Here is a 23,443-nt window from a genome sequence, read left to right on the forward strand (position 1 = left end):
CCCTCTCACAATTTTAGGAACTGTTACTTTTTCTACTATCACTCTGTGGGCTGGCTTGGGAACCTCCTTTCGTCGGACTGCGAGCGATTGCGCTCAGAAAGACATCGCGCGTTATGGTCCGGTGCTCCGAAAAGCATGATATTCGGCGATTTTTTCCGATGGGATAGCTCGTGAATATCACTGCCAATTATCATGAATTTGAGTGAATTCGGCACGCTCTTCATATTGGTGGGGTAAAAAAGTGACCTTCCCTTGGCAAATTTCTGAGTTCAGTTCGCAAATATTTGCATAATTAAACTTGGGGTACATGACATTAACTTTACAAGGTGGCAAAAACCTAATAAGAACAAATGCCGTTGACCACATGATTCTAGGTGGCGTAGTTTTTTTATTATAATTCAATGACACGTTTTCTGGGACACCCTGTATGACACGTGTACCTGGGCGTGCCATACCCGATGCACACACTGGGCCAAGAATTTTTAAGCGAGCATAATGTCTTCAATGGCTTATAAATGACATTTAAAATTCGCATCACGGCCATTAAAGCATTTCACTAAAGAAAAAAATGAATATTTTGCACTTCCCGCTGCTTCCCTCGCATGCTTCTTCCACCATTTTCGTCGTCTTTTTGCCCCGTGGCACGGAATTTTAGAACGCAATAAGTGATGTAGATGCGGTCTGGGGTGTTTTACCAGTATTTTCGCGTCGTGTTTGTCTATTTCCGTACTTTCACTGGGGCGTGAAAACAGATTTTTTGTTGTGTCCTTTGTGTGCAGATTTTTTGTTGCGCCACAGAGACGCGCGACTTGTGTAGATGGTAAGCCAAGATGTACATGAAGATGGCAGTAATTCGTCACGTTTGCATGGATGGCAATTGAGTCATTCCTTTTCGATACCTTTCAAGTAAACTCAGGAAATTTTCCGTCGCATCACCTTTCCCGCAACTACAGGCATAACCCACTTTGTGGTTTACCTCGCCCTATTTGATCTTTTGAGGTTCGTTTAAGGTGATGATACTTGTTCTGCACACCCATGCACGTGTTTCGTCTGTCATTATTTTGTATTTTCACATCTATACGTCGGATGGATGGAAGAGTACGAAGAAGATTGAGTTCGTCCCTTCATGCCTTAGCCTCATTCTAAAGGAAATTTTACCTACACGTTTCTGTCATTATGGCATTACTCCACAACATGCTCAGAAACGTGTAGGTAAAATTTCCTTTAGTATGAGGCTAAGGCATGAAGGGTCAAACTCAATCTTCTTCGTAACTACCCTGAAGGAAATGTTATCTACATCAGCTCGCAAGCCTCTTCCTTCTTTACTCAATGGTAGTAAGTCGCATTCCACATAGGTTCTATAGTGTTATGGGTTCGCGCATTCGATTCAGTAGAGGTGCAGCCTTTGGACTGCATTTGACCATTCAATTAAAAATAAGTGCCAGGAAGAGTTTAGAACGAGTTCACGAGAATGCTAAGTCCTGCTCTAACGTCTGCGGGAACTGTGCGTCAAACTGGTAGCGCCGCGATGCGGCCTCCGGAGAATGTACCTTGCGTGACAGCCGTCAGGTAGCCAGCATGCTGTTTACATGTGAAGTGCGAGTGTCTTTATTGTTTTTGCCAAACTGGAACTGTTCCGCCGCTAGCTGTGCACACACACACACACAAGAACTCTTCGCTAGAAACCAGCTGCTTATTTGTCATGATATCGATGCTTCCAATACCACCGAGGCCACTAGATTCGCAGCGCATGGCGTTCGTGACGCGCGTTCGGCCCTTGCGTGAGTTGTGCATAACATCAACGAATATATTCTATTTCTTTTGTTCTAGTTTCGATGCAACTGACTGAGGACCAACAGAATGATCAATGATTTACAGTTGCCACTTTCGTGAAGGTGAAACGCCGCTGGATACTGTATCATCGTCGATGCACTGACCAAACGGCAGCTTTATTTGGAGGGATAAGATTCGGGTGTTTCATCGCCAGCGCCCTCAGGCGATATTGCTCCCGGCAATTTAGTTGACGAGACTCACAGTGAGAACAGAAGTCCTACGTTGTACCAAAAGTTACGTATCGACCATTTCACAACCGTCGAGCCGCAAGCTCCCCGGCGGTAGACGAGGTAGAAACTTTATATAAGGTATAAAATAATATAAAATTTCTTCTTTGAGGATCTCTCTTGCGTTATTGTTTCCGACCATATTGGAAAAATTGCACACAAATTGAATACGACACCACACGTATTTATTTGAATGGATAAAGCGGAAGCACGATGTAGATTTCAGTGACGAAATTATGCGCTCAGTGATGTTACAAGTGGCTAGAGTCAGAGAAAGCCTTTGCGAGCAAGCTAGAGTTTTGTGAGGCATCAAATAACCATGCTGTCATCAACAACAATGCGTAGAGCGGGCGGCGCGGTACCACGTCGGATACACCCAAGACCACCGCTGGCGGGGCTGTCGTGACGGAACAGTGCCCCCCTGCCCCTTTAGGTGTCGCACGGTCCCTACACGTGAATAGGATAGCCGTGGTTGCTGGCGACGTCTTATCATCGATCTGGTGCATACCGATAATCAATTTTGTTAACATAGGCCCATGTTTGTTCCTCGCGTCAATTAATTCAAGAATTGCCCAAAAGTGGAGATACAGTGCAGACGTCTATGACAAACGGTCTGAGGTTTACGGTTTTAAAACTCTTCTATGGGTTCGATTGGAGTTCACCGCGGTTTACACGAGGGCAGCACCACAAGTGCGATTCGTTTGCACTAGTCTATGTACACTGCCCCTTGCACGTTTTGTGAATCGAAGTCCAGGTGAAAAGAAACCCACCCGTGTTGTCAAAGTGTCGTCACAGGCGCGTCCCACATATCAAACCGTGGGGATAGCATTGATTTATGATGCCGACAACAACTTATACCGTTCATCTCGGGGAAAGCGAAGCAAGGATTCGATAAATTAGGAAATGCTTTCCCTGTATAAACAACAATGTGCGAATCGACGTTTCAAGAGCGGACTATTCCTTTAAGGCTACCAATTCTGTCATTTCGGGATTTACCAATGCTATTATATGTAATACTATAGTAATACTGTAGTACTTTTGTATAGTAATACTGTAGTACTATAGATAAATTGCGTGAGTCTGTTCTGCAGTTTTATATAAATTATCGTGACGGATTTTTGTCAGCATAAATCTGGCGCTCAAACGTAAAGAGCAGGTTGTGTGCACAGGAATAGTACGCAACACGGCAAAAAGGAAGGAATTCGCTTTGATGAATTGGAGCAAAGACTTGTGAAAGAAAGAAAAAAATGAAGTTTTAGGGGGAGATAAAGAGTTCGTCATGCCAACGCATTAATCAAGCTTGAAGGAGAGAGTTCCTGTTTTCGGAAAAGCAAGAGAATGAAATCTGCTTAAAATCTCACTTCGTGCAGCGCTAATTTGCGCTATCGAAATACGCGAATGGTCTAATCTAGCCGACAGAACAAGGCAGACAAAGAAACAGGAACAGAAAAAGCAAAAGGCAAGAGATATGACGTTCTTTCTATTTCTTTTTTTTTTTTTTTTTTTGCAGGTTATAGTTGTATGCACTCTTTGCGAGAAGTGAGTTTTCTACCCTGTCTCACTTTTTTTTTTTTTTTTTCTTTTTTCGTTTTTGTTTTCCGAAACACGATAAGGTGTAGACAGTGCTAGAAACAAGCTCGTTACACATTCTTTGCAGGTTTTGTCGCCAATACCTCGTACTGCTAGAGTGAGCTGAATTTCTTCTTCTACGCCTAAGATGTGAAGTGTATTTATATAACGTTTTGCTGAAAAAAAAATGTCCACAAATTGCCACACCTACAGTGCTACAATGTCAGTAAACGTTTGCTGGTTTGAATCATGTGTTCGCGTCGTCCCTCTGTGTGCCCAGGCTCAGGCTTTTACATTATGGAGTTCACCAGTTTCACCAGCTTGTCTGCATCTACGCCATATTGTCAGCTACAATGCTTGCTCTGTAATCGTGGAAGTCCGCATGTCTAGCGGTTCCAGTCCCACTCTTTTGCGATCCCGTTTGTGATCGCGTACAGTTCTCTGCTTTATAATGTATGAAAAGCATCCGCAATAAAGCCCTGCACTATCGCGCATTCGTCAGTATCGCAAACCCGTTGAAGTGCCACGGACTAAATCTCGTGTCTTCAGAATCCTACCAAAGTTATGTTACTGAAATACTATCGTCTCACTCTACATACGTGCAAAATATTTTGGCCTTACATGACGCGAGAGTTAGAGAAAATTTATTTTTATTTTTGAAAACTGTGACGTCATGTTAGGCTCCGACGGAGTGCCATGCCCAAGAATTAGGGACAAAACGTAAAGCAGGCTTCACCTAAAACGGCTCCCATAGAGCCTGTGTATTTTGGAACGAAAAGCGCGTGCTACATATTCTGCTGGCAGCGCTTTGCATTCGTTCTCTAATGGGATGTTGCCTCTGCCAAGACGAAACTTTTGAGCATTTTTTGGGGGCATGAATAGTGGCATCTTCAAGGTTCCATTCGGGTTCCAAATTTTGAACATGTAAAGGAGCCTTCAATCGCCGCACGGACGCGTAGCGGCGAAGCCTACGTTCAAGGCCACGCGCAACCACAGGTTTGGGAAATGGCTCGCCGCAGAAGAGACGACAACGGATAAAGAAGACAAACAAGAAATAACAATACCAGGAGCAAAGATTTGTGTGTTACTTCACGTGGTAGTGGTATAGGATATAAAAAGCTAAAAACTTGACAGCTGTTAGGAGAACTAACATCGTTGAGCAAACGTGTGTACATTATGGCTGTTACGAAGTCTGTTGGTATCTGCTAAACTGTGACCAATCAAACAAAACATAAAATAAAGGTGTGGTCGGAGTGAACGGCACAACAAAGACAACAATAATGACGATGATGAGATGGGGTGTTTCACCGCGGAGGTGCGTACCCTACCCCACTGCACGTGGAACATTATGTGAAGATGATGAAGGAAGGATGAAAACACAAGAAAGAACTAAAATCAACAGCAGAAAATGGACCAACGACAGCTTAAGACGACATGTACTACTTTGCACAGGAAAATGTGATATCTGAGGTCCTACGATGTGCTAGGGTTGTCAAACCAAGTTTATCGAGGATAGGTTCATAATTATAGACACCAATGCGTCGGTCATAGAGAGTGTACAATGACTCAAGGGATTCGATGCTGTCATTCGGTCAATCTCTTATCTTTGAAAATTAGTGAAGCTAATTAAGTATACCATTCTAGTTAGCCATCGAACACTGATGAGACCGGCTAGGAAAGATATCCGAGAGGCCAGGTATGTTAGGCGCCCAAACGGCACGTCAGGGGCTCTCATAAATTTTTAATAACAACTGTGGCACCTAACAAAGGACAACCTGTATACCCTCATGTGTTTCCATACTGACTCCCGGAAGAATTCGAGGCTCGTTCGAGTAGACGGAATGTACAATCGTGTTTATGAAGTAGCGCAAAAAATTGGACATGGTTGCAAAATTTGAGACATACAAAAATAAAAGATTTGACTCAAATTGGCGGGCTAAAGTGTGCCTAACGAACCAACATTCAGTTCGCTTATAGAAACAAGGTATTCTGAGGCACGATAGGTCTATAAGTTGAGTGAATGTTGGCGTGGATATGTCGCGGTGACGTAGATGGTGTCGTCTAGACGAAAGAGGCTGGAGGCTGGAGGCTTGAAGGCTCGGCAGTGCAGAGAACCTACGGATACGCATGTAAGATGAGGGAAGTAGGACAACCATGCACGCACACGCATGACGCTGAACTATAAAACCGATCTATATATTCCGAAACTCCGAGTGGCTGAACACACCGTTTGTATAGACTGCCGGTTTCGTTTCTTCTTTCTCGCTCTCTCCTTTTCCTTTTTATTTTATTTTTTTTTGGGGGGGGGGAGGGGCGTATTAATACCTGAAGACAATTTATGATACAGCTATAAGATTGTAAATTGCGGTAATAATAATAATGCGGTAGCAATTGTAAAAGGCGGTCACGTGTTCCGTTTGTATTATAACACATTACTCTGCTCTCTTTTGATCACAATAATGCTCGTTGCCTTGTCAATGTCATCTGCATTTTTTAGATACTGTAGATATGTCGTTCACCTCGAAACTGCAAAAAAAGTTAAGAAGTCACGACTTCTGTTGTTTGAGTTTCATTTGCGATTTTGTGGCGACTTTCTGTTCTATCTATCAAAGGCTACCAAAATAAGCACAATTTCAGACAACGGAAAAAGAAAAAAAAATAAGTATCGTGCTGCGTTCCTGTCTTTTATTATCCATACTTAATACAGCTAACGCTGTAGTGGCTCAAATCTATCCCTATTGCAGCCTAATGCCGCGTGCTTTTCGACAGCCGTACTCCTGGCTTTTCTTTTCGTCAGTGGAGAGGGTTCTAGCAGGTGTGCTGTCTCATCAGCGTATTTCTTCTGAAGATTTACTATCTTGATCCACCCGTCGTACATGCTCGCGCTTTCAGCAGACTGCTTGGGACTGTGTTGTTCGCTGTCGCGTCTTTTTTCATTCGATCATCTTTGTTTCTGTAGGTGTGAAGAAAAATTTATTGACTAGTTGATAAGCAACTGCGTGCACCACGTACAAGTCAGTTGTGTAGCATCGATTGCTAGTACGTATGAGTTGAATAAATATGAATGAAGCACGATGAACATTTGATTTACACATAAGAGTTAGTGACGTCTTCATGTTGGGAAAAAATTCGCATGGTTGCATATGCGATCACAATGTCCTCCTTTTAACGTTGAAGCCAAAATAATCGGGCGCACTTCAAACCACGTTACTCAAGCTATGACGCAACATTTGCCTCAGCTTGCCGTCGTCTGGATCTTTGTACGTCGTTCCCGATTTCCGTTCTTAGCTCACCTCGCATCATAGAGTCCACATCTAACATGCGTGACACGCGCTGGTTGAGTTCGACACTTAAACCTGGCCTCTTTCCTGTTGGGTGCCACTTTCTTCCCAGTACGTGACGTCACGTTTCTGATATCTCCTAGCCTGTAGCGCAGAATTTTCTTCCAACTTTAACATATTTTAGCGCATCCCATGCTGTGTCCCATTTGTTTGTTCGCCGGTGATGTAGGTTCTCTAAGACACAATTTATCTTTTCTAGTCCTTGGCTAGAAGGCCATCCTAGTCAGCGCTGCTGCATGTGGCTCATCGCGGCGTAATGCGAAAAAACATGTATATACGGGGTCACGCTCTACTGTCAGTACCTCTTGCATTTGTTTCCCAGACCTAGAAACATAGTTAGGACGTTTAACGTCTCCTGACGCAGATCTTTCCCTGCAGTATCTTGCTCAATTCTTTTACCACACCTCTGAAAAGACCACATAACTGTGCTAGTTCATCTCTGGTGTCCGAGGACAGGGCTGGGGTCGCAAGGCGTGGTAGACTCTGAAGAAGTAAATCGTCATTCTTCCCTGTTAATGATGTGAATTTAGCAACTTCCGTTTTGCTGTCAGTGAGCAGTCTGACGTTCGCACCACATCCCTTTATAATCTCTGCCAGCTTTCTCACGGACGTGTAATATATTCCTTGTATATTCCCATACAGATTATCGAATACCCCTTTAGCAATTATTCGTTCTATGGCGTACAGGCAGTCTGAAGACATATAGGAAGGCCCTTCTGTTCGTACTCCCGTCGCAGACTCCCAGAATTCTCAGACGCAGAAAATAGGGGCACAAAAGCTCTTGCATACAGGAACAATGGCAAGAACGCGCGCAGAGCGAATAAGCTTTGGCAACGTCCTAGCATACTTCCTACTCAAGACAAGACCGCAGTGCTATCAGGTCCAGTAGATATCTTGATGAACAAGGAATGATTTCATTAGATGAAGTATGGAAGGGAAAAAAAGTAACTAAAACAATAAGTCGGTCGTTACTTTTGTGCACGGGTTTCGTTGATAGCTGCTGTAATAGCCCTCGCCTTTCTGTCTGTCGTGTGGTTAATGCAGAAGTCGTGATGAAGCGGGCAACTCAACAAGATACAGATAAAATAATGATTCCGCGCTTGATGCCCCGGTACGAGTACATCATGAGCCGTGCAGTAGTGGCCGGTCTGCAACCGCTGTAAGAAAAAAAGAAAAGAAAAAAAAAACAAAGAAAGAGAGAGAGACTTCAGTAGTCGAGTGGCATCGGCGAGTCCCGCAAAAGAAGCTGATTATCGCTTTTATCTCTTATCGCTCTCAAAGCATGAACGCGGAAGGTGGACGGTTGTTTAGCTGTGAGACCTACTGACTCATGTATTTATTTCCCCTGTTGGCCATGGAGGCAATACAAAAGGGAGGTTAGCATTTCGTAGCATAATGTTACCATAGCAGCATACAACCACATGAAAAAAATGTGCAGATACGTGGAGGTAAATAAACAAGTACATTAAACATTTTGGTCAACTGGAGCAAAGAATGACAACACGTACAAAGTGGAAATTGAAAAACGGCAATGCAGCGCAATGGTCATGCCGGCCAGACGCGTGAGCCTTCCTCCTTCATCTCCCCCTCTTCATCCCTTCCCCCAGCAAAGTGCCGCCAGTGTAGGCATGCAGATCGCTCCAATTTCCACGTCACCCCTCCGCCCGCAATGGTCGCATAAGCATTTCTTAAATTGTTTGGCATCGGTAACGGAATGCATATAAGCTCTTGAATTAACGATCCTCTTAGGCATTATTATGACAAATTTGTGAAACAAACACTCACAAGTTATTATTCGGCCAGTGGAAAGCAGACGCAGATGTATGGCAACATGAAAAACTCAGTGCGGCACCCCCCATTGTTCTCTATAGAACCCCGCTTCATTGTCCCTGATGTTTTGCACATGAAGATACGAATAGTCGAGCAGCTTCTTGAAAACCTGCTCTCGAAATGCAGGACATAGACACTGCTAATAGAGTGCGCGATCCAAAAGGAAAAGACACGTCCGTGAGAAAACTGGTGGACATTATAAAGGAAACTGGCGCGAACGTCAGACTGCTCACTGACAGCAAAACGGAAGTCGCTAAATTCACATCATTAACAGGAAAGGATGTCGATTTACTTCTTGATAATCTACCTTTCCTCAGACACCAGAGATGAACTGGTACACTTGTGGGATCTTTTTAGACGTGTGGTAAAAGAATCTGAGCAAGATACTGCAGGGAAAGATCTGCGTCAGGAGCAGGAGACGTTAAACGTCCTAACTATGTTTCTAGATCTGGGAAACAAATGCAAGGGGTACGGACAGTAGAGCGTGACCCCGTAGATACATGTTTTTTTTTTGCATTACGCCGCGATGAGCCACATGCAGCAGCGCTGACTAGGATGGCTTTCTAGCCAAGGACTAAAAAAGAAAAATTGTGTCTTAGAGAACCTACATCATCGGCGAACAAACAACTGAGACACAGCATGGGATGGGCTAAAATATGTTAAAGGCTAGAAGAAAATTCATCTGCGCTACAGGCTAGGAGATATCAGAAACGTGACGTCATGTACTGGGAAGAAGATGGCATCCAAGAGGAAAGAGACCACGTATAAGTGTCGAACTCAACCAGCGCGTATCACGCATGTTAGATGTGGACTCTATGACGCGAGGTGAGCTAAGAACGGAAATCGGGAACGACGTCCAAAGATCCAGACGACGGCAAGCTGAGGCAAATGTTGCGTCACAGCTTTAGTAACGTGGTTTGGAGTGCCCCCGATTATTTTGGCTTCAACGTTAAAAGGAGGACATTGTGATCGCATATGCAGCCATGCGAAGTTTTTCCCAACATGAAGACGTCACTAACTCTTATGTGTAAATCAAATGTTCATCGTGCTTCATTCGTATTTATTCAACTCATACGTATTAGCAATCGATGCTACACAACTGACTTTTACGTGGTGCACGCAGTTGCTTATCAACCGGTCAATAAACTTTTCTTCACACCTACAGAAACAAAGATGATCGAATGAAAAAAGACGCGATAGCGAACAACACGGTCCCAAGCAGTCTGCTGAAAGCGCGAGCATGTACGTCTGGATCAAGATTGTAAATCTTCAGAAGAACTACGCTGATAAGACAGCACACCTGCTAGAACCCTCTCCACTGACGAAAAGAAAAGCCAGGAGTACGGCTGTCGACAAGCACGCGGCATTAGGCTGCAGTAGGGATAGATTTGAGCCACTACGGCTTTTCTTAACTTTTTTTGTAGTTTCGAGGTGAACGACACATCTACAGTGTCTAAAAAATGCAGATGACATTGACAAGGCAACGAGCATTATGTCCGCATGCAGCATGTGGTCGAAAGAGAGCAGAGTAATGTGTTGTAATACAAACCGACCACGTGACCGCCTTTGCGTTTTCCTCGCTAGAGAGGCTCCTGCGTTCGCGAGGAAGCCTGACATCCTATAGCTGTATCATAAATTGTCTTCAGGTATTAATAAGCCCCCTCCCCCCCCCCCCAAAGAAAGAAAAAAGAAAAGAAAAAGGAAAAGGGGGGAGAGAGCGAGAAAGAAGAAACGAAACCGGCAGTCTATACAAACGGTGTGTTCAGCCACTCGGAGTTTCGGAATATACAGATCGGTTTTATAGTTCAGCGTCATGCGTGTGCGTGCATGGTTGTCCTACTTCCCTCATCTTACATGCGTATCCGTAGGTTCTCTGCACTGCCGAGCCTTCAGCCTTCAGCATTTTTTTCGTCTAGACGACACCATCTACGCCACCGTGACATATCCACGCCAACATTCACTCAACTTATAGATCTATCGTGCCTCAAAATACCTTGTTTCTACAATCAAACTGAATGTTGGTTCGTTAGGGACACTTTAGCCCGCCAATTTCAGTCAAATCTTTTATTTGTGTATGTCTCAAATTTTGCCACCATGTCATTTTTTTAGTTTCCTTTTTTTGTGTGTGCGCTATTTCATAAATACGATTGTACATTCGGTCTACTCGAACGAGCCTCGAATTCTTCTGGGAGTCAGTATGGAAACACATGAGGATATACAGGTTGTCCTTTGTTAGGTGCCACAGTTGTTATTAAAAATTTATGAGAGCCCCGGACGTGCCGTTTCGGCGGCTAACATACCTGGCCTCTCGGATATCTTTTCTAGCCGGTCTCATCAGTGTTCGATGGCTAACTAGAATGGTATACTTAATTAGCTTCACTAATTTTCAAAGATAAGAGATTGACCGAATGACAGCATCGAATCCCTTGAGTCATTGTACATTCTCTATGACCGACGCATTGGTGTCTATAATTATGAACCTATCCTCGATAAACTTGGCTTGACAACCCTAGCACATCGTAGGACCTCAGATATCACATTTTCCTGTGCAAAGTAGTACATGTCGTCTTAAGCTGTCGTTGGTCCATTTTCTGCTGTTGATTTTAGTTCTTTCTTGTGTTTTCATCCTTCCTTCATCATCTTCACATAATGTTCCACGTGCAGTGGGATAGGGTACGCACCTCCGCGGTGAAACACCCCATCTCATCATCGTCATTATTGTTGTCTTTGTTGTGCCGTTCACTCCGACCACACCTTTATTTTATGCATAATGTAAAAAAAACCCCGAGACTAGGGAACACGAAGGGACAGACACAAACACGAAGTCTTGTTTGAGTTTTGAGTTGAAGTTGTTTTGAGTTGAAGTTTGAGACTTCGTGTTTGTGTCTGTCCCTTCGTGTTCCCTAGTCTCGGAGTTTTTTACATTATGCATCATCTTCACCAGCTCGCTTGCTTCCTAGCCATTTTTTCATTACCTTTATTTTATGTTTTGTTTCATTGCTCACAGTTTAGCAGATACCAACAGACTTCGTAACAGCCATAATGTACACACGTTTGCTCAACGATGTTAGTTCTCTTAACAGCTGTCAAGTTTTTAGCTTTTTATATCCTATACCATTACCTCGTGAAGTAACACACAAATCTTTGCTCCTGGTATTGTTATTTCTTGTTTGTCTTCTTTATCCGTTGTCGTCTCTTCTGCGGCGAGCCATTTCCCGAACCTGTGGTTACGCGTGGCCTTGAACGTAGGCTTCGCCGCTACGCGTCCGTGCGGCGATTGAAGGCTCCTTTACATGTTCAAAATTTGGAACCCGAATGGAACCTTGAAGATGCCACTATTTATGCCAAAAAAAATGCTCAAAAGTTTCGTCTTGGCAGAGGCAACATCCCATTAGAGAACGAATGCAAAGCGCTGCCAGCAGAATATGTAGCACGCGCTTTTCGTTTCAAAATACACAGGCTCTATGGGAGCCGTTTTAGGTGAAGCCTGCTTTACGTTTTGTCCCTAATTCTTGGGCATGCCGGCCTCTCATCCCTTGCTCCGCGTCTTTCGGGGGGCTCACTTTTTGCACTCCGTTAGCGGAGCCCCACGAGTCATATCCTCCGAGAGCTCCGATCGCTCCGACCTTCCTTCCTTCCTTATTATGGGTTTAGAGTGGTCAGCCCCAGAAAGCACAAGGAGGGAGAAGTCATCTCTCCAATTTCCCCCTCTTTCGATCAGCGTCACGTGACAGCTCCACCACGTGACCCTCCCCGGACACCGGCGTCGTTGCAAGGAGACAAACGCTCTCTCCAGATCATGACATCACTGCAATTTGTGGGCAAGACATGACGTCACCTGTTGCTCCCGTCACGGAAACTCGTCGAGGTTAGCAGATCTCCAAAACACGCGAGAAATGCACAGCGCTCGCGAACAGGATTGAAATTTCGCGTATTGAATCTTTGAGGAACTTTCTTTTCATGGACTAAATAAGTCACCGTTTTCCGAGTCCGGAGTGGCACTGCAACCACGTCCTTGACGTCTGCTGCTGGCGATTCAAGTTTTCATTTGCTCCTAGATCGTACACTCTGTGAACAAAAGGAGTAGTTTAGTCATTTTAATAGTCAGATATCACAGATAGATCACGATGCATTGCCTCAACCATTACTGTCCTTCTGGACTAAATGTACGGAAGTTTATGCGAAGCTTAGGGTTCTTTGCAGTGTTCAGGAGTAAACTTCGGGGTCATGGGAACGAAATGGGGAGTAATTGCAATCTAGGGGATTAGAAGCTGCAATTGCACCCCAATTTACTCTCCCTCTCTCTCTTTTTTCCTTATAGTGTAGTAACAGGTGGTGATAGCGCAAGCAACGGGGGTGATAAATTTCGGAAAAGTATGCCATTCAGAAATTTTCTCACTAGAGAGTGTGAAGTCCTTCTTTCTTCAAAAGGGTAAACGAGTTAGAGAACAACAACGACGACGAACTTTTATTGCTGTGATTGTGATTGCGGTGTTTCATTCGTAACGGTTGATACTCTATTCGATAACGATATGTTGACGTCGACGCGTGCGAGGCCGCCTGTGCGAATGATCACTGTAGCAGCCAATTCAGGTTCGAGAAAATCGGCATGGCCTCGGGACAGCACATGAGGGGTTTCACCATATTCCCTTTGTCAGCACGGTAATTCCGTCATTAGCGCACGTGCTATACTGAAGGTAATACTGTGTAAGTGCGTGGAATTGCCCAACAATTTTCTGCAACCTATGCTGCTCACTATTAAGTCATCGAGGTGTCGACGGGATATATTTTGATATATTATGTGCTTCAACATGAACTTCAACCGTTTAAAAGTCAATAGAGGGTTTTAGTACATCGTACGCTATGACCTTTGCGTACGGAAGGGATAGCGTTGGTGGTTCTGGTTGCGAAAGCTTTCTTTCTGTTATGGGCGTCCGCAGAATCATCAACGCTATTCCTTACATACGCAAAGGCGTACGACGTACTAAAACTCTGTATTGACGATTCGTCGCTTGCATAAATAGACAATTCGTGACATACTCGTGTGAGCTCGTCTATAGGATGAGATGTCTAGGTGTTTACATCACCCATTAGGGTTTTGTCATATTAGCGAGTGCTTCATGGGGCAATAAACAAGTATAAAGAGTGTGCAAGTATAAAGTGTGATTCGTTACCTACGATGAACGTTTTCAATTTTTTTGAAGTAAATAATGGCTCCAAACCGGCCAAATATTCACTGCACTCTTTCGCGCTCATGCCCCGCCCTACGATACCTTGGCGAATAGCCACACGTCATTTTGACGTCGCGCACAATCAACCGTTGAAAATGCTGGACGCATATACATTGATTTTGTTGTAATATCGGGCGAGATGCAGCTTGCCTTCTGTGGGGCCCGTCACTGGCTAGGAGAGCGAAATCTCTCTCCCCCCTCCAGCGCCTGGAATGCGGTGTTTCTATAGGTTGGAACGTTGTGACGTGATAAGTTCCAGGGGTGAAGGAGAGGCTCACGCGGATTATACTCTTTGAATGGCATTGTTTCCTGGTAAAGAGTCTCACTCGAAGTAAATGAATTCCTTATTTGGGTATCGTGAGCCACGTTCTTTCATGCAGTATAATAATGCAGAAATGATCATCGAGCTGTTTAGTGCCCCTTTAATTTGCCTTTGTACTTACATGAAAAGGAAGCGCGGGAGAGACGAATGTTCGTCCGTCAGCCGGTGTCGATAAGCGAAACGTGATTTGGTAATATAGATGGGCTTGTGAACCAGGCCACATCTCGCGGCAACGAATGGCGAATCGGTTCGTTTTTATCACCCCATGGGTTGACGCATTGCAGCTGTAGTTGCTCTTGCATCATAAAAGATTTCAGCCATTATATCATGATCATCATCATCATCATCACCATTTTTTTGCGAAGGAGTGTTGCGAGGGTAACGTCCGTCCGTCTGTGCACCCAAGCTCTGAGAAGCGTTGCCAGAGCACGGCCCGGTGATGATGGTAACTCTGACAGTGGAGAAGCTGATGGGAGATATCGTCTTCTAGGGCGCAGCAGGGGCAAGTGGGGGATGGGACGCGGCCCATTGTGAACAGGAGTGAACGGGTGAGGGCAACGTTCAGCCGAAGACGATGTAGAAGGGACTCTTCTTCGCGGGTACAGCGGCAGCCGATGACAAACTCCAGTGAGGGGTCGATGGACTGCAGGAATGCATGAGGTCGGATAGCGTCTGCAAAAAACTGACAGGTGCCGTCGCCGCAGAGACGCCGTATTAGCTGGCGACACGCAGACACCGGGAGCGGCAGTAGGGGCACCGGTGTGGCCGCATCAAGCGCGGCGCGTCTCGCAGCCGCGTCACCACAGGTGTTTCCGTGTAGCCCTGTATGCCCGGGTACCCACTGGAGGCAGATACGGTGGCCGACCGAGGAGAGGTGGGTCCTGAAGTACCATGGTACGTAGATCACTCACGACGCTCGGATGGTATGCTAACAGGAGTACCAAAGACGTCTTGCTTTCTGTGAGGACGACCCACGCATCAGGCACAGCTCCTGCGACATGCCGCAGAGCGGCGACCAGACTGAGCAGATCCGCATCCGTAGAGGACACTGTATATGCTTGTGGGATATGACCAAGCGAATGGTAGTTCCTTTGAGATTTCGGATGTTACGTCTACTTTCCTCGGAACTGTGCTGTCAAACGTGGAAAGGCTGCTACGACCAGCATCCAGCACATCAAGCACGGAAAGCATATGGGAAGTATACTTTGCAGATGGATTTTCACAAACTCCGTATGGCTTTAACTGGATACTACGAGGGCGTGTGGACGGCGCTATGAAATGGGCGACTGGTGATTAGTCGTCCACCACAATGTCCTTGCGAGCTTCTTGGTTGGCATGATAGACACACCCATGGCAAAGAAACTATCAGCCTTTCGAAAACATACTGAACATAACCTTAAAGGGAGGGACAGTGAAACGATGTTTTGTTGTTTTTGTTTGACGGAAAATATTTTCCTGAACGCACGTAACAAGTTCGGCAAGCGAACAGTTTTTTCACGATGTTTTGGACACCGTACGACTCGGTCCTTACTATGGGGCGACCCATTATTATATTTCACCACATTACCGCCAACAATGGGGTAGAATATCGCCCCAGGCGATGAAACTCCCCAGTAATCATCATTAAAATAAAGTTGTTTTTTTTCTCACGAGAGAAATTGAAACGAAATACCGAAGTTATACGAAGCTGATACGCCAGGCAACGCACCACGGCGAGTGGTGGCAGGATTGCTCTGAGGAGTCGTTGTCACCGCTGTGCCCGATTACGTCACCGACGACGTCATTATTATATACGTCATTATGCACCGAATACTACGCCCATAATTGGGCGCCGCTCCATTCTGCGAGTCGTGTGCAAACCGGATGTGAAGACGCGTTTCCACATGCGTCAAAAGCGCGCAGTAACGCGTATGCGGAGCAGAAAATTCTTGCCGCGCTGCGGGAGCAGCCGCCTTCGCGTTCCACTTTCCCTCGACTGCGCAATTCACGATTTTTGTTTATTTGTTTGTTTATTTGTTTAGTGGTGCACAAAATATCAGAAACACACTTGAGATAAGGGACCGTGAGGGGAAACCCTGTTAAACGGTCCCGCAAGAAAACATGTTATCCAAATACAATTGAACATCTTATGAGAGAGAGCCAATGCAAAGGCAGTAGCCCGCACATAATGATGGAAGGAAATATACAAGATGACACACGTGAATACATACAATATGAACAAATGGTGCAGGTTGCTACAATGAAGTAATGGGCATGTCATTGAATTACATAAAGAGATTAATGCCGCTGTTGATAGTGCAATCTGCAAGAGCGCATGAGAGCGAGAAAACTAGTGGTTGACCGTAGGTTATGTGAGAGTTCATTCCACAACCTAGTTCCAACAGAAGAAAGGGAGAAATGACCGAAATTAGAGTGAAAGGCCGGCCATTGAAGAGAATGCGACACGTTCCGTAGGGAATATGGTGGAACGAAATTTTGAAAATTAAGTTGTAGTCCGTCCAAAGACCTGTAGAAAAAGTTATGCATAAGAAGGGCAACTTTATAATCACGGAGATCGAAAATATTAAGTACAGACAAAAGAGAAAAAGCGAACGACACCGACTCCAGACGGCCAAGAGAAAGAATAATTCGTAGCGCACGCTTCTGGGCAAAAAGCAGTGGGCTCCGATTAGAGTTACACGTGAGGCCATAAACTTCAAGGCCGTAATTGATATGTGAATGAATCAGGCCGTAGTATATGGTTAAAAGTATGTTAGTTGGGACTATGTTCCTGAGCTTGCTTAGAGCATACAATCTACTGCAGATTTTACTCCGCACATGGTTAATGTGATGGTGCCAGGATAAGTTTTCCTGCAAAAAGGCGCCCAGAAACCGGGTGACAAAAACACGAGAAAGGATATTCGCTCCGAAGGAAACCTGCAAATTAGTGAAATCCAGGCTCTTTCGAGGCCATCGGAAAACCATATACGACGTTTTTTGAAAGTTAGCAACAAGTTTGTTATGTGATAGCAACAAGTTAAACTTATCGAGAGCAGAACCTTTCCATTCAATAAATATATATCCCTCCCCCTTTATCGAGAACAGAGCTCGCTTTAAAAAATAGTGTTATGAGGTTTTTAGATTCGACAGAAATAGTCGTATCATCTGCGTAAAGAAAACAAGTAGTTGAAAGAAAGTCAGGCAGGTCGTTTATGTAGACGAGGAATAAGAAGGGACCTAATATTGAACCCTGGGGGACACCCATAGAGAGCGTTCCGAATTCGGATCTGCAGCCAGACTGAACAACATACTGTTTCCGATGGCTCAAAAAGCTTTCTATTAATTTTAAAGGGGTGCCTCTAATGCCATATCTATCTAGCTTCTGAAGTAAAATTTTACGGTTAATTAAATCGAAAGCCTTGGTTAGGTCGACGAAAATGCCCAGAGACAATATTTTTTCTTCGATATTCATTCTATTTTTTTCCGTCGCACGAATTAATGCAAGCGTGGTTGATTTCTTTTTCCGGAATCCATACTGAGATGAACTTAGCAACTGAATGGAACCAAAAAACCTCTCCAAGCGTTGCAGAATTATTTTCTCCAACACCTTACTAACAGTCGGAAGCAAGGAAATAGGACGATAATTGGAAGTGTCACATCAATTCCCTTTTTTATAAATGGGTGACACTATAGCTATCTTCAGTTCTTCGGGAAAAACACCGTGCAGAATGCTTTTAGCGGGATGCCGCGCATCGTCGGCCAATCATGTGGTATAACGGAGACTGCGTCGCGCTTTTCTGTTCTTCCAGCTTCCCACGTAGCTTGCAGAACGTTGACAGCGTCGTCACCGCCGATACCTTGAGAGCCGCTGAACCCGCAGGTGGTTTCCGAACATATGTACCGCATGTGGGTACGGGCCCTAATGGGCCAAGCGGAAAACGCGTGTAGCAGCGAGAAAGGGAACATGAGTCGAATGGGGACCATGAAGGAGAGGTCCGGAGGCGATTTCAACTTAGTGTGGTTGAACAACTGCGCACTGTAATCGGGTAGTAAATTCTCTATGTGCGAGTTCCTCCACAGAGAAGAACAGCTTTCAGCAAAAATTTTACGAGGTTCAGGAAATTTCATAGTATGCCAATAAGATATCCAGCAATGAGATGAGAGCGTTGACTCTTGTGTTTCTCGCAGTGCATGCAACACGCTAATGGATCGATGTCTTGTTTCCTCCGCAGCCTCCATAGTCTACACTGCGGTTGTCCGAGGCAAAGTGGCACTGCCCTGTGACATTAGCCCTCCATCGCCGGATGACTCTGTCACATTAGTGCTGTGGTATAAGGATGAGAGCCTAGAACCTATTTACACCCTGGATTCTCGGAGAGGCCATTTGGACCAGGCAAAGCAATCGTCGCTTCCAACCTTTGAACACAGAGCCTTCTTCAACATGGCCAATGAACCAGCTTTTCTACAAATCGACCCCGTTGAAGAATTTGACGCCGGAGAATACCGGTGTAGGGTCGACTTCCGTAGGGGACGCTCCATCAACACTATTATCAACCTTAAAGTTATAGGTGAGTGAAGTCATGTTCTTTCTGAACACGCATGCTGGCGTCACACAATGATAATGTGCTAGTATAAGTAATCGTTTTGTTTTCGACGTCTCAGTCGAACAAGAACAACACAATACACACACACAAAAAAAAAGAACAGAAGGCTTTAAACGCAAGGTACGGTCAACAGTCTTTCACGATATTTCAGACAGGGAATTCCAAACATTTCACAGGTTCCTTAATGCTGCAGCTCAGGAACGCCGCGTAGGAGGGCGGGCTTAGAGGGAAAGTGAACGTAAAAGCCTCGCTGGGTAATCGTACGGAAACATGCAAACACCGTGTGAGAAAATGCACGATGCATTATGCTGTGTATTTAAGCGTTAACAGGTGTCGTTCCAAAGCTTCCAGCTACTTAGAGGAAACGAAAACAGGAGGCGTATGTTGGGTTTGTGCAGGACTAAAAAAAAAGTGCGCTTTCAGAACACATACCACATGCAACATCTTTATTCGCGCGCCGCTTTACTGCACTATTGGATGAAGATTACATCGCACTTTTATTGGATCTGTTGCTCTACCATGAGACACGTCATGGGCTCGATGCTCAATTTTTCGTTATTCTGTACCGCGCCGTAAGTGCATGGCTTGGCTGTCATACGTCACGAGCTCGCGCAGGGATGACCTGGCGTGTCGTTCCTTTGAAATCCCAGCCTACCGGAACAGTTTTCACGTGCTGTCACGTGATGTTTTCAGCGCCCCAACTTGAAAAAAAAAAAAACGATAGCCAACGGTATGTTCAGTTCAGCGTCGGGCCGAGTACCAGGGACACGGCTGCAGGAAAAGCGGCGAAAAATCTTATGGCTATCGTTTATCATTTACAGTTATTCTGTGCCGGCGTGGGGGTAGGCTGCTTTTTCGAACTGAGGCTTTGAAAAAGTGGCATTACATAAACTTTTTCCCGAATTAGTTCGTAGAGGTTGGGATCGAATTTATTCTAGTGAGAAGAGCAACACGCGACTACCGCTACCCAATATCAACCGCTGGTGGGGGAATGAATGAAGTAGTCTGAACTTAGGATAAGACAAACAGGAACATTAAAATAGATAGTCTAGTGCAAGTAAGCTTGTGTTAGACAGGAATTCCGTACCAGTATGTCTGACAAAAGCTTGCACTCTTTTCAAAGACACTCATCATCGGACAATAGAGCCGAATGAGAGGGCAAAACGTACGCGTGTATCACACAGAAATAACGCTGGTGATGTATTTTGTACGATGAGCACCACATGAGAATGTGTATGACTGAAAGCAGGCACGCAGAGCACTGACAAAGTTGCTTTCCATCAGGCATGCGTCCGTACGTCTGAATAATATCCCTCCTTCAGCTGATGTTATTCAACCAAAGTCACCAGCGACTGGTACGTTGCACGACCGCAAATAAAGCCTTACGTTATCTTCAGAGCAACGTCACTGGCACTTTCGTATATTGCCTTAATTCAGATTGAGTTCTTGTTTTCTCTAGTCAGACGCCGTCTCGCTTATTATTGATTGTGTGACAAAAAGAAAGGAAATAACGACGACGAGCTCAGAATACATACCAAATGAGCTAGCCCTGCCTCGTTCAATGGAACAACAGCTTTATTTAAATGATGATGAGTGAGGAGTTTCATCGCCATGTTGAATGGAACAACAACAACTTTATTTGATTATGATGATTGGGGAGGTTCTTCGCCGGGAGTGATACTCTACCTCATTGCTGGTGGTAATGTGGTGAAATGGAACAATCAGTCGCCTCACAGTTAGGACCTATGTCGTACGGTGTCCGAAAAGGTCAGAAGCGCTTTGAGGGCAGAGCGTTGGTGGGCTGGATTTGGATAGAGTCACTAAATAGCGATCAGAGTAGCGACACTGGGCCACGCCGCCGAGCGAAGCCACCATCTTGGGTTCGGCGCAGCTGCGTCGCCTAGCAATGGGACGTCAATCTCCCCCTTCTCCGCCGGAGAACAGCGCGCAATCGAGCCAACTCTAATATTGAACCCTGAGGGACACCCACAGAGAGCGTCCCGAGTTCGGATAAAGGGACTCAGGAAACCGGTTTTGGATAAAGGGACTCAACATGGACGACGCGGTCTTGGAAGGAGAAACCACGTGACACGATCGGCCCAATCGTGGACACCGAACGGCGGCTCCGGCACGGAAAACGTATGCGATACTCTGTACCCCTATTTAGTCACTTTAGATTTGGCCATAGACCAATCATGGACCAATCAGTTTTGACAAAGTGATGGGGCAGCTGATTAAGAGACTCTGAAAGTGGTGTACGGGAAGGTTAGTAGTGCAGGCAATGGAGAAGGATGTGCTCTAGATCGTCCAGGTCACCATAATGACTGCACCTGGGAGAGTCGACTTGTCGCAAACGGTGATGGCACTGAGCTGTAAAAGCCAAACTGAGTTGCATCCGATGAATTAGTGTAGCGTCTTGACTAGAGGTGCGTCGTGCCATCCGGAAAGTGGGCGTTGGATCAACTCTTCTGATCATAGATGGGAGGAGAATGTCATTTGTCCAACGTTGAATGGAAATGAGCATTACGACAATAGCATTAATATGAGCACGATTAGAGTCACTAAATAAGCATCGCTTTAGAGTATCGACACTGATTCCAAGGGAGAATAGGAGCGTCAGCTTGTTTTCGCACCACTCTGGTACCATCCCCTGTTGAGGATCAAAGACTACTAACAAAATGCTCGCTGCGGGATAGACAAGTCTGTATGATAGTTGTGCGACAATCCATGTATTGTCTGCCAGAGCGCCCCGAGGATGTCAAGGCGAGCTGGAGGAGGGGGGGGGGGTGAAGGTGCGGTCAGCCTCCTCTGTAGTGGCGGCTCGGTGCACCCACGGGAGGGAGGGGAGAGATAATGGTGGCACAGGAGAGGGAGGAGTGTGCTAACCCTCTTGCTCTGGGATTGGGTAGCCCAAGAGAACTACCCACCACAGAAAGCATCCGAGCATGCCTCACTAGTCTTCATTGGGATGCTCCCTGTACCACGTTAACCACCAGTATTATTGGCGAAGTTACCCCATGCGAGCTGAAGGCCGTCAACCTGGATGAGCTGCTTGCAAGAGAAATGAACATTTCACCCGCGCACGATAGGTGGCGTCGTGTGCCAAAACGCTCCAGGGCCCTATATAGAGAGAGTTTGGCCATTAGGAAGAGCCAAACTTGAAGAGCGTTATCCGACGTCACGGCTGAACGAATTCCCTCGCCGTGCTCTATTGTTGTCCCGTCCCCGACGCCATGTTGATACAGAACGCTGTTCACGATGCAAGGGGGAAGACACGTTAGTATTTCGTGGAGAGCCCTTTGTTCTTGAATTCTTTCGGTTTGGCAACAAAACCCTCATATCACAGGAGGCTGTGGGTCATAAGCCGGCGATTCTGAGTAGGTTACATTTAGCACGAGAAAGCGTGTGTCAACTAGCTAGCGCACTGCACCACAATGGCGCCCACTTGCTGCCTGATAAGCAGATTCCACTTGGATTCAGGCGTTTTGGATTCACAACAACAACTGTGGCGTCAAAACAGGCTCCGCCCGCGAAGCGGCAAAATATAAAAGACGGCCAAACTCTCTCTATACACGGCTCTGAAGTGCGCGTGCGCGTAGCTACCGTGGCGCGAAAACAAGATGGCGCATGCTCGCTCTTGGAATTCAGTGTCGATGCTCTGAAGCGAATGTTATTTACTGACTCTAAGCATGACATAATAACGACGATTAACAAACCTTATAGTTTCTCTGTGTACTAGCGAGAGTGAAACCGCTAGCAATCGAAGTACTGCGTCAGGTGTGTTTCCAAATATATGACCAAGACTAGAAATCAGCTGTCTTCATAGGACATTGAAGCTCCTGAAGCGTTCTGTGACACTAGCTTGGTTGGGTACTGGAGGACTACCAATGTGGTAGCACGGGGAAGGTCTCTAGCCGTAATAATGAACGTGCTGGACAAACATAATGTTACCGTCGTGATCAGGAAAAAAATAACGCACTGGTTCATAGCTCAATGTACGGTAACCACCGTTTATCCTCCCACAGATTTCCCCAATGGTATCTCGTGAAGCTGTACTGCTCCTACTTGATAGTTATTTTATCAGGCCGCACAACTCAAATATACTTCTGCGAGTTAGCAGATGCTCTTAATATAATTGCTGATATACATGTTTTAGTAGGACAGCACCACGGAATAACCTGGGTTAAATTGCTAAACAGTATGAAATTAGCTACATAGAAAATTCGAAGGAGCCAGTCTACCAAACGTTGAAAAGATGGCTAAGAAGCAAGCGAGCTGATGAAGTTGATCCATAATGGAAAACCAACATTGAGACTTCGTGTTGTGTTTGTCGCTTCGTCTCCCCTAGTCTAGGGGTTTTACATTATGTACCAAACGTTGCCTATAAGATAATGTCCTAGTCGCGTCCATCCAATGGTGCTACGGACTCATGTATTGTGCGGCAGTCATCGTGGTTTGGCTTCATTTTCCTCCGTATGTGTGCAAATGCAGGAGCAACGAAAGCATT

General features: G+C 45.4%; 1 protein-coding gene across 1 annotated transcript in view; it reads left to right on the top strand.

Annotated features, from left to right (window-relative positions):
* The window catches only part of LOC135383955 (protein turtle homolog B-like), a 214,160-nt gene that overhangs the window by 143,410 nt on the left and 47,307 nt on the right, over positions 1-23,443 (top strand). The window contains exon 2 of the mRNA XM_064613226.1: positions 18,565-18,900. Within this exon, the coding sequence (XP_064469296.1) occupies positions 18,565-18,900 (336 nt within the window). The remainder of the gene's footprint in view (positions 1-18,564; positions 18,901-23,443) is intronic.

This window comes from Ornithodoros turicata, chromosome 2 (genome assembly GCF_037126465.1).
Source record: "Ornithodoros turicata isolate Travis chromosome 2, ASM3712646v1, whole genome shotgun sequence".
Classification (NCBI taxonomy): domain Eukaryota; kingdom Metazoa; phylum Arthropoda; class Arachnida; order Ixodida; family Argasidae; genus Ornithodoros; species Ornithodoros turicata.